Source organism: Callionymus lyra, chromosome 5 (genome assembly GCF_982586985.1).
Source record: "Callionymus lyra chromosome 5, fCalLyr1.hap1.1, whole genome shotgun sequence".
NCBI classification, from domain to species: Eukaryota; Metazoa; Chordata; class Actinopteri; order Syngnathiformes; family Callionymidae; genus Callionymus; species Callionymus lyra.
Window position 1 is genome coordinate 29,708,292 of NC_141822.1, and position 17,316 is coordinate 29,725,607.

General features: G+C 39.4%; 1 protein-coding gene across 1 annotated transcript; it reads left to right on the forward strand.

Moving 5' to 3' along the window:
- The first annotated feature begins 558 nt into the window (after positions 1 to 558).
- Positions 559 to 16,622, forward strand: crfa4 (cytokine receptor family, class I receptor 4). Its single transcript, XM_087792385.1, has 9 exons — positions 559 to 630; positions 11,812 to 11,918; positions 13,133 to 13,271; positions 13,732 to 13,901; positions 14,500 to 14,678; positions 15,064 to 15,217; positions 15,359 to 15,446; positions 15,831 to 15,900; positions 15,993 to 16,622. Exons 2-9 carry the CDS (start codon positions 11,831 to 11,833, stop codon positions 16,620 to 16,622), a joined length of 1,518 nt encoding a protein of 505 aa, XP_087648511.1. The 5' UTR covers positions 559 to 630; positions 11,812 to 11,830.
- Positions 16,623 to 17,316: the final 694 nt, after the last annotated feature.

The window sequence follows — 17,316 nt, forward strand, 5'->3', positions numbered from 1 at the left end:
ACATGGAGAAGAAAACAACATTATATTAAATATCTTTCTGAAAACATGGAGTGGTCCTGGTTCTCTCGCCACTGTTCTGTGAGACTTCTGCATCTGAGATTCAAATACTTTTCATCTGCTACACTCAAATAACATGCAGTGAAGAATCCAACTTTAGCTATTTTACTTTTCTTTCCTCCTGTGCTCTGTTGCTTCTTATCTTGACCATTCTTTGTTGTTTGGGGATTTTTTTGCTAATGCTTTGTTTACTTTTTCCTTACATGTAATGTTGTTTGTCTAAGTATTTGCATATGAACTCGCACACCTTTTAACTTTGATATTGCTTTCTTATCCTCGTCGTGATTCTTTTATTGTCCACAGTGACGTCACAGTGTCCTCCGCGCAGATGAGCAGCGGATCTTCAGCCGCTCAGCAGGGCGGGTGGGGACGCGGCGGGGGGTGGTCCTGAGCTCCAGCTGGAGGATGACGCGGGATCAGGTGGACTCAGATCCCTTCAGGGAAACACGCAGCACCGGCAGCAGCGGGCAGTGAACGCACCACAACAAGCGAGGCGGCGCGGATCCTCGTGCGCACTTTGCCCGGACTATCCGCCGAGCCTTCGGTCCAGTCCACAGATTTTCTCCAACAAAAGTAAGACATTACTTTCTTTAATTCTAATTTCTCGGTAAAAAAAAACCCTTTGATTTCGCCGTAATAAACCCGAGTTTTTTAAGAAGTGAATAAAAAAACGGATTTATCAAATAAAGACAAAAGTTAAATGTGTATATTTACAAGAGAAGTAGAAGTTTATCAGTCCTTCGTCACTTAAGATGTACATTTGTCAGCTCACCGGTAAGATAAGTGATAATAACCTGATAAGAATTGCAGGTCATGGATCGATATGTTGTTTTCATTTCATATAGAATATGTCAAACACATGAGGTCCTAGATGAAAGTTTTCCATACCTAACATAGAAAACAAATACTTGTAAACCAGTAAATACAAGGTAATACAAAACAACATTATTTTTTTCACTTGAGGACTTCTAAAGATACATTTACATTAACAAACTCATTTTCATCATCAATTTATCATACAATTCATTAAGAAATAACGTGAAACCCTTTTCTCCTTTTTTTGAAATAGAAGAGAAGAATACAAATAAGATATATAAGATCAAATATGTACAGTTAAATGAAGTACCTTTACCATGAAGTCTACCTTGCTAAGCTGAGATAAATAGTGATTTACTATATACAGCATAATGAGAATAGTGTCCCAAAATAAACATTGTTTTTTGTTTACTAAAATAAAGACTATGTTGTTGTTATTTCTCATCACCAAATAAAGTATGTAAAAAAAACATGTTTAATATACATAATAATACCATACAGTTATGACAAAACTGGCAATAAAAGTTTCTGATTCTGAAATATGACAAAGGCGTTCTGTATACTGTGTGTTTATATTGTGAGGGTTTTTCATCTATTTGTTGATTCAAGACTTTGGTCTTCACTGCACCCACAGGTTGGAATTTTGTATTTCCAAATGAAACTGATGATCTGATGAGATGCTGCTGAATTCTTTCTCTTCGTTTCTCTCCCTCAGTCTAATCATTTAAAGTGCGTCGCTGATGATCGTGATATATGCCTTCACTGGGCTTCATCTTAGTTCTAATTGAACACCCGGAATTCTCTCACATTTCTACTCTTCATATTCATCTGCAGCGTCGCATTAAATGAGAAATACTTTTTTATATTTCAAGTAGTTCGCAGAATTCTGGCAGGAATCAGCAGAAATGTCTTGTTTAATTCTTTAATCTCCTTCGCTGCTGGTGTTGATGGCCTGAAGTTCTGATCCAACAAACCCAATTTTATACCACTTATGTTGTGACGGATCAGTCATTTGCCTGAGACTCAGAGTAGAGCTGCTAATGTTTTGCCCAGGAAAAACTCAAATGATATTATTGGATGTGATAAATAAGGACATTTAGAGGATACTAATGCACAAGTTAATCTCCGTGATCATTAGAGACATTAGATGAATTAATTTGATTAAATTCTGTCAATTCCACTACATTGGCATCGTTGCTACGCGGCAGGCTGAGCATTGTGGTCACTATTGTTCCTGCCCATCATAGCAAAACGTCCACATCTCTGCGTGTTTAGAGGATTTTAGGTTCACAGTTTGTGATTAATAAATGATGAGACTCAGTGCAGAGATTGTCCTACTGTCAGATAAATCATGTTATTACAGGAAGTAATCTGCTTCTGGGTGAATACAAACATTTTGACTGTTCTCTATCAACAGGCATCATTTGAGGTCCAGTATTTCAGGGCATGTTGTGGTGCCTTGTAACATTGATGCGTCTCTGATGTCTAGAATATGCTGAGTGAGCACAAGTAGAAAGCTGTTTCCTTTATTAAAAAGGGATTTATAGCTGGAGGGTGTTGTGCCAGGAGGTGTGCATGGAGCTTTTCTTTGTTCCTTAGTTCAGTTGTTATGTTAATGTGACGTTGACCTGATTTTAAACGTCAACAGAAATTTGTGTTACAGTGTTGGTTATAAGCCTTAGCACTGTTAATTAAATAATATTAGCATCAACAGAACCAGAACATTTTTAAATGCGTCATCTCAGATATTTATTCACAGACAAATGCCTCTTTTGATTTATTTATTCGCCATAATAAGAATTCACATGTGAAAATCAATTCTACATTTGATCTGGAATTCAGTAATTCATCATCACCTCTTGATGTTACGAAGCGGAAAATAAATTCTTCCGCACACACATAGTTCTGCAAGTTTAATTATTTTAGACCTTTGACAACATGTCATCGGTCAGTGCTTGTTTGGCTTCTGCAGAATTATGTGAGTGAAGATAACTCTTTTACAGAAATGATTGGCCAAAACCGATCACAAGATCCCGTGGACTGCTGTAGGGAAGAGTGTGTGCATGTGACTTAAGAAACTCAATCAGAGAGATTCAATTCATTCATTCTTACAAAAGTCCAACTGTCTCTTGGGTACATATCTAATTCAACAAGTAATTCAATAAGATAGGTTGACTTGTTTAACATGGCTTTAGACACCAAATCATGCCAAAGAATACATAATTTAAAGCACTGATGAGTAAACATTTGCTTGTTAAATAAATAAAATCTTCTCATCTTCTCAGAACTACTCTATGAGGCTTTTGAGCCGTGAGTTTCCAAACCCTGTTCTGTACTGGTTTAAAAAAAAGACTTCTTTGAGCTTTCTTGTACACCAGCGGTGGACAATGTAATTCCCAATCAGGCCCCTTTTTACTATGACTGGTTAAGGGGGCATCAAGTAAAAAAAGGAAAATCAAAGGTGTGAACATAATGTTTACACTGAATTATTACTTTAAATAGAGAAGCAAATACTAATTTATAAGTGAGGATGTAATAAAGTGTAGTATGATATGATATTATATGACCTAAAATTGTTCTTTGATTGTATGTATATTCTGCAAATTCTATTTAGCTACATTTTTTTTTAAATTGAGAAACAAGATCTAATATAAAAAAAATTATGTCACACAGCAAAGATCTTTAACATGTTGTATTCATAAATAAACTAATAATGATTCACTAAGGCAGGAATCGTTGTCTATCTGATGTGTTTTATTATTTCATTTTGACCTCAGGACTGTCTGTTCTACAACATAATGCTCACCGTGACTACACATGTTCAATAGAGGTCCATCGCTGTTGGGACTCTTATCTAGTTGGACAACCATGACCAGGGCGAATGAGAACCTACACGGACAGTTAGGACTGTTGTGTAGAACCATGGTCAGTTGTTTTCCTCCTTCTGACGATTTCTCTCTGACACACCACCCCTGCTGCAGGGCATCGCTGACCCGTCTGGCGATCCAGAAACAATTTCCCACTGATTGATTGATTCCAGGGATGAAGCACCAGCATGTGTCCTCCACTCGTCTGAGGCTGTAGAACCTGATCATGAATATTCTGTGGTCAAGTTGATCACTCTTGTTTATTTGATAATATAAGTTGAACCTGACTATTCTCACCCAGTTCACCTTCAGTCATTGAATAATGTGTGTGTGTGTGTGTGTGTGTGTGTGTGTGTGTGTGTGTGTATGTGTGTGTATGTGTGTGCGTGTGCGTGTGCGTGTGCGTGTGCGTGTGCGTGTGCGTGTGCGTGTTATTAATTCTGTGCAATTAGTCACAATCGATTACATAATGACGTCTGTCATGTGTCCTGTGACGGCTGACACATCGCTCCGATTAGCTGGGTGGATGTTCAGACTTCTGCTGCCATCCTGCAAAACAATTCTTCCAGATAAGACTTATCTTCATTGAAGCACAACATGACGGTTTAAGTGTCAACCTCAAAGTCCAACAGCATACAGTTGGTCTTGTTTTACTGCTGCTGGTTTAACTCCTGGTCACCGGCTTATAACTTCCTTCTAATACAACATTCCATGTGCTTCTGTTTCTGAAAGGCAAAGATTTGAAATTGTTTTTAATATTATTGAAGTGCCATACTTTAAAAAATAACTTGTGTATTGAATGATTGGAATTCTATTCCCTCCGGCGGAGTGTGAAGATCAGTTTAATTTCCTGCTCAGCGGCTGAAAAAAAATTGCTGTCGGTAGCTGAAGATAAAATGATGGCTAAACGAACAGATTTAATTGAATAAATTATGGTCCATAAACGTTCAGAGCGGACGACTATGTTCCCTGTTAAGGATACACGAGTGACATGGATGATGGGTTCGTAGGTGGTTGAATAAACAATCGGATTAATGAAGAACATGTCGCTGAAAGATGAAAATGAGGAATAATATTTACAAACGTGTTCACTGAAACTTAGATGGAGGGAGAGTGAGATGAATAGTTAGGTGAGTGATGTTTACATGTGTGGATTCATCAGCAGTGTTTGAGCGAGATGAAAGAAAAAAATAGATGAAAATCTATCCGATGCCACTGCTACTTGGAACAAAAATTCAAAGTTGCGTTGAAAATGCCATTCAGAAACTTAACCTTTGCGTCATTTTGTGGCAACTTTGCAAACATTTTGCACTAAAATAGGCGTAGTATATATCAATTGAACAGGCAATTGTATAAAGATTATTTGGCAAAATCACAGCAATTGTTTTATTTTACCCCTGTCCCCCCCATATTATCATATAACGATTATAACATATTTTATCTGTTATGCCTTTTAGTTTGAGGGATCTGAAAGGATTACACATATATATACATATATATATATATATATATATATATATATATATATATATATATATGTATATACATATATGTATATACATATATATATGTATGTATATACATATATATATGTATATATATATGTATATACATATATATAGAGTGGGTACGGAAAGTAATCAGACCCCTTTCGATTTTTCACTCTTTGTTTCATTGTAGCCATTTGCTAAAATCATTTAAGTTCATTTCTTTTCCCCATTAATGTTCACTCAGCACCACATCTTGACAGAAAAAATGAGAAATCTTTGCAAATGTATTACAAAAGGAAAACTGAAATATAAAATGGTCATTAGTATTCAGATCCCTTGCTCATTATTGAGTAGAGGCAACTTTTTGAGCTCGTGCAGCCACAAGTCTTCTTGGGAATGATGCAACAAGTTTTTCACACCTGTATTTGGGGATCCTCTGCCATTGTTCCTTGCAGAACCTCTCCAGTTCTGTTAGGTTGGATGGTGTACGTTGATGGACAGCCATTCTCAGGTCTCTCCAGAGATGCTAGGTTGGGTTTAGGTCAGTGCTCTGGCTGGGCCATTCAAGAATGGTCACAGACTTGTTCCGAAGCTTTTATTTTAACTGTGTGCTGAGGGTCATTGTCTTGTTGTTCGGCCCAGTCTGAGGTCCTGAGCACTCTGGAAAAGGTTTTCTTCAGACCAGAGAATCTTGTTTCTCATAGTCTGGGAGTCCTTCATGTGTTTTTTGGCAAACTCTATGCGGGCTATTTATATGTCCCACACTGAGGAGAGGCTTCCGTCGGGCCGCTCTGCCATGAAGCACCGAAGGTCTGAATTATTATTTTCTGATCTAGTTGAAGAAGATATTGTGTCAGGTAATTTGTGGGAAGTGTAATTGGGCAGTTTGGATGGCAACAGACATCTGCAACAAATGTCAACAATATGCAGTGTCAAATTGATGTTTCACGTCCATCATGAGCAGAATCCACATCCTGCTGTTTTGTTGCGACTGTGCCACCGGGAACGACGTTATCTTGATGAATGTAAATGAAAGTCTTTGTTACGTTCCATCACCGTGTTCCCATTAAGAAGCGACGCTGCGCGGCGAAATTGCTTTAGATAATGACGCTGCCACTCACAACAAGTGTACGAGAACTTTTAGACGTGACGATTCATTTGTTTCAGCAGAGCTGCCGTCGTTCAAATGTCTGGAACATCGCACCTCACAGGATGCTGTTGACCCAGCGGTAGCCTCAGAGGGAGGGAGGAGTCAACACAGCGGGTCATCACTATAGATCAATGCACTGTGATTATCGGTCGTCACGGCAACACATGCTATGCTTGGCTGTGGTATTAAATGGTGAAGTGACCTTCAATGGAATCTGTGATGAGAGAGGACTCGTGCCACAGTGAAGGAACTTAACTGTCGTCATGGAGACCACTGGTTTTGAATCAGTTGATGGATTAACGTCCACCTGATTGGTTCTTTGATCCCTCTTCTGACTATTGATCATCATCCGTCCATTACATTGAAAGTGACCACAAGACAACTGAGTTGCTTAACTTGGTGCACAAACTCATCTGGACATGCCAGGGATTTCCGAGTGAGAACCAAGGTCTTCAACTTTAAGACCTTTAGAGTGACAGCTCCACCAAGAGCCAACAGAGGCAGATCCTGTGCGAGAGGCAGCGACCGGATCTTGTGACCACACCATGAAAGATGAGTATTTCTGGGACTCTCTAAATTGATTTAGTGTCATTTAGTCCAGTCATTTTAGGAGAGAAACATCTCTACTTTTAGCAGATTCAAATAGAAAAGAGTTCCCAGAATCCTCCTTTGCACTGAACTGAATCAATCAGATTAAGAATCAATTCGAGATTCTTATCTGAGCTTTGCTTTTATTGTGGAAAGCCAGAGCCCGAGGGCACACATAGAGTTGCACTATAATCCAGGTCCAGATTAAACACACACGCACACACAAAGCTCTTTTGTGACACACATCGACATCCACACGCACACACATGCACAACATACATAAACGCTCTTATTATCTGTTTATTTATATTGAAATCACGGCATGTTACATACGGAAACATATTGACCGACAAAAGTAGTTCAGGTGAAGAAGAGCGCAGGATGAATGGTCGAAGATTAAACTTAATCTCAGATTTACTTCCAAGAGGCCTCATTAGCTCAAAGCCTCGCCTTGCAGTAAATATGACCTCGATAATAATCCTGCGTCGGAAGGTCATGTTTTTTCACGTTTTACAGATTATTTATGTCATCTCTCAGAAAGTGAGTCTTTATTAACACATAGAACCTGCGTCAGGATCATATGAAAAGTCACGAGGAGTCAGTCATGGGGAAGAACAAGCTGAAACCAAAGCCATCAATCGCTGAATCTATGTTCCTATCTGGTTACTAGGGCTGTGTATTGGCAAGAATCTGGCGATACGATACAAATCCCGACACATGTGTAAGGTAAGGTAAGGTAACACTTTATTGATCCCTCAGGAGATTGTTTTTTTCCAATAGCCAATACATACAGCAATTTTTAATAAAAAATAAAAAATAAATCAAAATAAAATAAGAAGAAGAACATAAAGAGAAAGAACAAGATGACACAATCTAAGTCTAAAGATAAAGATAAAGAACATAGATCAAAGAAAAACAACAAAGACAAAGGATACAAAGATTAAAATAGAACAGAACATCCAGATACTTTTACTCCACTCCTGCCCCCGAACTAGAATTGTACAATTTAATAGCCTGAGGAATGAATGAGTCCTTGAGTCTATTTGTTTTGCACCTGGGTAGGAGCATTCGTGCACTCATTCTGCTTCTCTGCTCACTGATGACAGTGTTCAGAGGATGACTGTCATCATCCATGATGGACAGTAGTTTGTCCAGTGATCTCCTCTCAGCAACTGTCACCAGTGAGTCCAGCTTCATTCCAACCACAGAACCAGCCCTCCTGATCAACCTGTCCAACCTGTCGACACTCCTCTTGGACACATTTCCACCCCAACACACCACAGTATTGAACAGGACACTGGCCACCACAGACTGGTAGAACATGCAGAGGAGCTTCTTGCAGATGTTAAATGATCGAAGCCTTCTCAGAAAGTACAGTCTACTCTGAACTTTCTTATATACATGTAATATATATATATATATATCGTAAGTGTGCAATACGATATATTTCACAACCACATATTGTTTCTCTAACACTTTTCCTGCTTTTACAGAAAACAAAATGAGCAAATACTTTCTCTCATCAAATGTGAAAGTGCTTGTAGGAAAGTGCTTCTCAAAATATTATAAAAAATGTAAACTTATATAAACAATACACAATGAAGTGTATTAACAGTCTCAAACAACCTGGAGCAATATCCAGTATCTGTCAGTGTTACATTTTTTTACTTTAAACTTTGTCTTAAATACAAAAGGAGCCCGATATAAATTATTTTTTAAATTTTGGATGTTTTTCTCTTTGACTAATTTGTTTGTTTTTATATTTTAACACATGGTATCGGCATCAGCCGATACTCAAAGCCCAGGTGTCGGATGGGTCCATCACTAATGGCTAGTAAAGATGCATGCTGCTCCATTGTTTCTTCCTGGTAAACAAACAACTAAACGCTAACGCTGACATTAGACCTTACGACCTTGAAGGATTTATCTCAAACAGGAGGCACTGATCACTGAGTGTGCCCTCAAGCAGTACACTCTGGTTGTTCAAGTGCAATTTAGATTATACTGGTGCCATTGAGGAGCTGGTCTTTTAGATAAGTAATAATAATAATAAGATAAATGTATTATCACCTTTGGTGTCAGTGTGTACTATTGTGTTCTGGATTCTGGGTATAAAGGTTTCCTTTCCTTTATTCAATTTGAAGGCTTGTTTTTGTTCATTCAACCTTTTTTTTCGGGGACCTCGGTGACATCGCTGTAGTTTTGACTAGGAAGTGCAAAGCTGACGTCGCTGGTCTAGTTTTTCGTCCCTGTGGTGAAGGTTTGAAGGTTATCCATTTTTGTCATTAGCTTGTATTCTTTTATATTCTTGTACTGAAGTCGAATCAACGCTGTTTCCTTACAGTTACCTGAAGTTAGCTCATTGTGGAGTCTTGCGTTGTCTCTTTGCTTTTCTGACTTGACTTGTAGAGATGATTTCCTTATTGACTCTCGATTAGTCGTAAATGACTGAAATATGAGTAGATTAAATCGTTTTACACTTTAAAAAAGTTAGTTTTTTGATGTTTGATGACAGCTCCATTCAGAATAAAATGTCCGTCTATTTATGTCATCCTGTTGAAACAAAGAATGAGAAGAAGTTTTAATGTTTGTTACTTTCTTACTAAGTTATTTCAGAGGTTTATGTCAGGAAATTCTCTCTTTGACGTTTTAGATCAATTTTACACTTTTGTTTTGGACTCATGAAGGTTAAGTGGTGCCCTACAGTGAAACACTTACACATTCTAATAAAATGTTCCCAGAAAAGATTTTGGTGGTTAATCTCATTTAGTTTGTAAATATTTCCATCCTTTCTTTGTCAACTATCCATCTCAATTTTCACAGTTCTTGACCTGATTGAAGCGGTGAATAGTGTTCCAGTGAATTCCACGACCAGCGTGACAGTGATTTTAAGTGGATGTGTGAGAGAAATGCAGGCCAACTGTTTCCAGAGTCTGTGTGGGAGCCAGCGAACCTTTTGGAAATGTCTAATCTGATTACCTGAGCACATGCTGATAGGTCAAAGTTCAACAGAGCTGATTATTTGAGGGCTACCTAATTTTTATCCTCACTTATTGCTGTAGCTCAAATATCAAATTGCCGCGTCACATCAACTCGACTCAACATTTTTCAATTTCCTCAAACCAGGCCAAATTCAATTTTACAATTTTGATAATCTAAAATGTTCAAATCACATTTGAATGGAAATTGAATACAACAGTATTTTACCCTCTGTTTAAAATATATATCTAAATGAATTAAAAATTAAGCCTGAAAACCATGGTTGAACAGCAAAGTACAGTCAAGTCGTACTTTGCCCGGCGCGGCTATAGGTCAGACTATAAATGATTGATTTCACTCATCTTCGATGTCTCTTTCACCTTCTCATGTCTTTCTTAGACCTTCTCCTCTTTTAGGATTTATGTTATAAAACACTTTAGAACAACTAATGTTAACTCCCACTCTCCAGACTCACTCACATGTTTCAAATGTTGAAGTCTTCCTCTCCAAGATGCAGTAAGTCTCTCATCATGACCATGTTTTGAACTTATTACTTTATAAAGTTCTCCTCCGTCTGAAATATCGGAGTAAAAGAGGTAACGAGAGCTGAGCGCTTTATGAATAATGGGTTTCACTCCTGCAGCTGCAATCATGCCCTGCTCTGTTTATACAACAAGTCCCTTGGTGACGGAGACTTCTGAGATTGATAAACCTTGATGTTTGACAAATCACAGCAGAGCTGGTGTGGTTATGGTAAACAAGATTTTGTCTCCAGAAAAAAAGTGTTCAGTGGGCGGGGATTAAGCAAATTTTCTAATGTTAATGTTTAAATTAGAAGATCTATTTAAGACACACTTAAATCAACACATTAGTTGCCATATAACTCTTCTGTTGTCACTGGGTAACAGATTCCCTGAGAGATAACCCTGAGATAACACAAGGGTTAAAGTGCCCTGAAGAACAACTCAAGTGTGAAGCAGTGGTTACATTACATTACAACACTCAAATAATAAATATGAAGCATTCATTTTTATTGTCAGTCCATTCAGTAGGAAGAAAAGCCCCATGAGGGGCTCCCAGACGTCCCCAGCCCCTGCCTCTAAGAGGAAGATCCAGTCATTTGTTGCTCCAGCAATTCTTGTTGTACAGAAAGTAACTCTTAGAAAGGTGACACCTAGTGTTGTGTCTGTCTCTTAAAGGGTTAATCCCTGTGGTAACATATTTAGAGGCAGCAGCCAAATGGTGTAGCAGATGGACAGAGTAGTGGAAGCAGCTTAGCTTCAATCTCTTGACTGTCACGAAGTAACACAGTCATTTAAGAGTATATATATATATACATATATATACATATATATATGTATATATATATATGTATATATATGGCTTTCAACTGCACATCCTTCTGATGATGGTCTCGCTTCACTTCTCCACAACATTTCATTGGTTTAAATTGGCAGCTGCTGGATCCAATGAAATCGACACAATGAGCTGATTTTTTGACAAAGAAAGTGGACTCTTGGTTTATTCTCTAACCTCTGGGGGAATGATCTCATCTGATGAAACTTCACAAATACGGCATTAATGGTTGTGAAAAGTCAATGAATCATGTGTGACGCTGAAAACGTCTAGTTGTCGTGCTTGAATATAAGCTTCTGTTTCATCACATGAGTTTGAGTTAACAAGTTAAATTAACATTTTTCTAGCTGTAGTTTAACTAAAAGAGAAGGTTAAGTCACAGAGACACTCAAATGTCCTCCAACTCTTTCAGGAGCAAAACTATCTTGTGATGAATGTCAAGAAAGAAGTTTGGATCTCTGTTCTCCTATCTGGAGCTCATCATGAAAGATGCCTCTTCATGTTCTAGGCTCGTGGAAGGACACAAGATGTTGCTGCTCCTCTGTCTGCTGCCTCTGGTGAACCCCAACCCAAGTGTCGCCCAGCCCCCAAAACACCTGAACAAGCTGGACCAGGGTGAGTCTCTTTATAGTCTTTTAGTTTATAAACTGTCTTATTTCTTCCTCTGGAGATTTTCCCTCTGTGATGTGTGAGTAACTTTTTGACTAAAGTGCGTCTTGGTTTGTGCTGTGTGAAGAAATTTTTGATTTTCTTTTTTTTTTTTTATGTTACAAACTATTACAATGCAAGAACAAGAGAAGTCAATAATAATTAAGTACTAAGAAAAGTTTGTCGTAGTGTAAAGAGTATTAGTTGTGGATTGTGGTGTCATGTTGTATCCTCTTCAGTGTTTTTCATTTTGTGATCATTTAATTACAATTATTGTTGTCTTCATCGGTGGGAGTCCTTAAAGTTGGGGTTTGTATTGTTCTCACCTTGTGTGTGACTGCTAACTTTCCTGCACTAGAATCTATATTTTTCTCTTTATGAATGATTTGTTGTTACCATGACGACCATGTGACTGTGAGCTAATATTTGGCAACTGCAGGAAGTTATGATCGGCAGCAGGTCGGTGTGAGAAGTCCGTCCAACTGGATCAAAATGCAGCTTATTACAAACAAACGGTCTTTCTTTTCTCGGTGGCGCCAGCTTACTGGTTGGATTAATGCAGCAGATGATCTGTGAAATCTTATATAATCTTAAAGAGAAGGAGCCACAGATGGAGTCAACCTCTGGTCGGTTGGTGGAGGAAATGTGTTGAAGTATTTCATTGGTTGTTATCTTCATCCATGAGAGCATCACACATGAATGACATTAATATTGTGGTCGACCAGTACACGCAACACAAACATTTCCATGTACAAACTACAACAAAGAGTGTTTTATTATGAGTGTCTTAAGGCTTCATGCTGCTGAAGTCATGAGACAGACGGGAGATCATTTGATAATGTGTGTGTGTTTGTGTGTGTGTGTGTCAAGATAGATTTGATTTTCACAGTGAGAAATTCAATGATTTCTTCTTTTTTGCCTGAGCAATTTTTAATTTGAGTTTTCTGTTTTTAATTTAGTAGATAAATGAAAAGTATGTTAATTGAGCAAATTCAAGTAAAAGTTCATGTTTCTACTGTTATACTTCTTTCTATTTGATCTTGTTTTAATGGAACTCTAAGTGCTTATCTGTGTCAAATTGCATGTGTCGTGTTGTTTCCGATGCGACACAGTACAGGTGACTGTACCAGCGTTTCCTTGGCAATTTGCCTTGACCGACCTAATCCTCTTGTGCTCTACAGCTGACGTTGCCACAACAACCAGGCCACTCATCTACTTCTGCCGCTCGCCGAACATGGAGGACTTCAGCTGCTGGTGGCACCCAATCACCAACCCGGGCGAAGCACAGGAGGCCACATACGTGCTGACCTATTCCATAGAGTGAGAGCCACATGTTTGTGTCACATATCCATCTGAAGCGCATTACTGATCACAAGACAGGAAATAGTCTCTTGCAAATGAAATCATGTAAACCAGTTAAAAAACGTCCCTTCAGGCTCGTAAGACAAGAATTCGTCGAACCATCTGAAGACAAAGACGTCCCCTTTACACAAACAATAATTTGATGGAGGGAAACTTTCTTCTCACCACATGATTGGTCCCGAGGACCACTGGCACAGTTCTCAGTAAGAGGATTGTTCTCAGAAGGGTTCCGAAGTGTTCGGAGGAAAACGATGTTTACTACATCTTCTTAATCAATTCTCAGTAAAGTCCCTGAGCAAGGTTTATCAAGTCACCGTGAATGTTGTGAAAATGTCAGTTCAATTCAACTGTTAAGCACATTATTTTACAGGAACCATGAGACCTGGAATCATGACCCAAATGTGTGTTTCCACCGCAGTAACGGGCCTCGGCACGAGTGTCCAGACTACAAGACGTCGGGCGCCAACAGTTGTCACTTTGACCGAAGTCACACGACCGTGTGGAATGTTTACTGCATGAACGTGGTGGCAGTGACGGTGAGAGGAAACTACACCTCCCAGCAGCACTGTCTGGACGTGGCCGACATTGGTGAGTCATCGGACACTTTAAAAATATATTATAATCTTTGCACTTTATTCACTGTAAATGTGTGAATTACTTCCATTTTTATGTTTTACTTTACTTTACTGACTTTCCGAGTATGTGATATCAAGATCTGTCTTCATCGAATAAATCTTCTGTAGCTGGCATCATAAACGGATGCACTTTAATTCAGGTTTTCTACGGGTTCTTAAACTTCTTTTAGGGAAAACAAAGGCCTTAATTTCCATTAGAATGTCTTAAAAGAAATATAAAAAAACTGAAAATTGTTATGTTGCTTTCAAATCTCAAAATACTTGGTAACATTTATTTATTTAAAAAATAATGAATAATAATCAGCACGGAGGGCCTCAGGTCAAGTTTTTCAGTCGACTAAAAAGTTTTTATATGTTTAAAGAAAATTGGGTAAAATTCTACCTAAACCTTGTAATTAATGTGGTGTTTTCTTAATTTTTTTTATTTTTTATTGATTGTGTTGGACGTAAATTTAATTTCAAATGGTATATAAAAAGTATTTTTAAGTATTGGATGTAACTATTACTGTGTAATAGTTCATGCAATTAAAACAACATGTTTCTCACTTCAGTCCAGATGGAGGCGCCGGTCAACTTGACCTATGAGCTGGTGGACGTGGGCGGAGACGAGGTGGGTCACAGTTCACAGCTGTCGTGGTCATACCCGGTTCCCTCGGACCTCCAGTACGGCTGGATCACTCTTTTGTACGAGTTGCAGTACCGCCGCGTCGGGGAGACCAACAACTGGAAGGTAACCATGGCAACAACATAATAGGATTTGGATGAAGGATGAAACATCTATTGAAGTATCAAACTCATAGCCAGGGTACCAAATCTGACCTGCCTTGATATTTGAAGAGCTCAAATCAAAGTAAATTAATGTTCATGTTGATACTGTGATCTATAAAGACGGCAGATGAAGATAAAATAAGAAACATAACGTCAAGAAACTAGACAGAGCCTTCCTGTAAGAGTATAAAAAATAATAGAGTCATAATTATTATTTCTACAGACATAGATAGACATTTTGTTCGGCCCATGACGGTAACAAAAATGCTTTTGGCCTCTGATTGTGTTTGGCACGGATCTATGTGGGTTAAGCTTGAGAGTGAGTCACGACTGTTGTGCGTCTGCAGGTGAAGTCGTCGCTGCGGGAGCCTCACGTGGAGCTCATCGGTCTCCCTTTCAGCGACTACGTGGTCAGAGTTCGCTGCCGTTCCACTAAATCTGTGCACTGGAGCAACTGGAGTGCAACGTTGCTCATGAGCGTTCCAGCCCGGCAGCCAACAGGTACTGGCACAAGACACTAGAGGAAGAAATGTAGCCCCCACTTGTCCACTTGTTCAGAACTATCTGACCTTCCTAGTAGAATAAAACATATTCAAGTGTGTGACAAATGTTACATTTAAGCTATTGCTTCATGTTTTGTAGGAAATTTCCTGGCTCTGATTCTGGTGCTGAGCATCGGCGTCATCGCTCTGCTAGTTGTCATCTTTGGAATCGTCCCGCAGAGCAAACGGTGAGTCAACTCGACTCCTACGGAGCCAATCAATGAGCTGTCATCAAGCACACTTCGGGCGGAACAAGAGACTCGTCTCTCGCTCCCGTCCTTGTCAGAAGTCATCATCACACTTTGTGTCAAACCTGGCGTGCTAATCCTGTTGAGAAAAATAGTGTGAATTGGTTGAAGCTCAGCGGTAAAGTGCTCCAAGAAGGAGAAGGTGGTCAAAGTCCACCAAACTCACTTGTCGTATCTGCGTCGACAGCGGGAGGAAACTTTTTTTATTCTGCAGGATTTATGACATGTTGATGGTTCGACGTTGAACTATTGGTCGACTGCCCTCAAAGATGCTGTGATGAAAGTGTTGTAACTCATGAGTATTTTCTACTTTTTGTGTTGCAGAATAAAAGACTTTTTCTTGCCACCAATTCCAAAACCGCGAATATTTGGGATTGACCCACGACTGCTGAAGGTAAGAGATTATATTCTTTCGAAAACCTTAAAAATATCTCACCACTTTCTTTCTCTTTCTGTCAACCATCACCCCATCCACTGCCAACCTAGAAGGGACACTTTGACGAGATTAATAACCACCTCAGCAGTTTCCATGGTTACCGTCAGCCCAGCTACACTGAGGAAGTCTGGGACTGTGTGAGCGCCGGCGACGATGTTTTCCTAAAGATTCCAAACAACTTCCAGGGCTCGTCTGACCCGGTTTACCTGGAGGTGGACGCTCTGATCGGGGCGTGCGACGGGACGCCGGCCGCAGACACCCAACAACTGCTGGCGCAGAACTCGTACGCTCCGAGTATGTCGGCGTACTGTGCCGCTCCTCCGGAGACCTTCACCCATCTCAAGGACGACGCCTCTCCTTGGCCTCAGGTCATTTCTCTGCCGGGGACGGACTACAGCATGATGGGAGGAGCCGTGATGTCTTTTCAAGAGCCTGTCTCAACCCCGCCGCCTCAGCAGGACTTCTACAGTTGTGTGCATGTGATAAAGGACGGCGGCGAGGTTCACCTGGTGCCATGTCTGCCCCCGCCGGTCTACTGCCGCGACGACCCCGCCCTCACTCAGGCGGAGCTGAGCGAGAAGAGCAGCAAAGAGATGAGGAGGAAGGCGGGAGCAGAGAACGGAGAGAACACCAGCCAGGGCTTGGACACAGGAAACCCGCAAGATTGTTTCGAAGGATAAAACTGCAGTAATACTTTAAAGACTAATGTGGCTGATATCTTACCTCCTGACACAAGCGCAACACTGACACGAAGACTTTTGATAATGTCGCTTTTGTTGCTCCTCATGATCCACCAGCAGACCGGCTGCTATGTTCGCTGTGAGATTTTTGTAAGGCCTTAAAATAACTTCTTGACTTCTTGAAGTATTATTTCATAATGAAGATACAAAGAAAGAAACGGTAAACATTTTTAAAAAGTGCAGCAAAAAAATCCTACTCAGAGGTCTGATCAATATTTTGTTCATTATTATTGTTTAATATTTCTTATAAACCAGCTTTCAGGTCAAAAGTTAAATATTGCGATGCTGGTAACTTTTGATGCTGTAACCCGACTTCAAGTGAGTCTGAATGTACGCCTTTCTCAGTTCTGATTGGCCAGTGAAGTCAAATGGTAAAGTGGAAGTCGGAAAATACATTAAAAAAATATTATCCATGTATAGTCACCCTCTAGTGAACGTAATTTATATGCACACTTAACAAGCTGTAAATGAACGTTTTGAGATCACATCTACGACGACTAAATATCAGGCCCCCTAGTGGTTGGTAGCAGGACAGCGAAGAACTCCTCCAAAGATATTGTCAGGAGAATTCAAATAAGTCTATTTTACAATTGATGTATTTTTATATATTTCTGTCGATATTTATATTTAGTTT

Coding starts and splice junctions, on each gene's coding strand:
- crfa4 (XM_087792385.1), top strand. CDS start 11,831: ATGTTGCTGCTCCTCTGTCTGCTGCCTCTGGTGAACCCCAACCCAAGT. Junction 14,679..15,063: donor GGGAGACCAACAACTGGAAG/GTAACCATGGCA, acceptor GTGCGTCTGCAG/GTGAAGTCGTCGCTGCGGGA. Junction 15,218..15,358: donor TCCAGCCCGGCAGCCAACAG/GTACTGGCACAA, acceptor CATGTTTTGTAG/GAAATTTCCTGGCTCTGATT.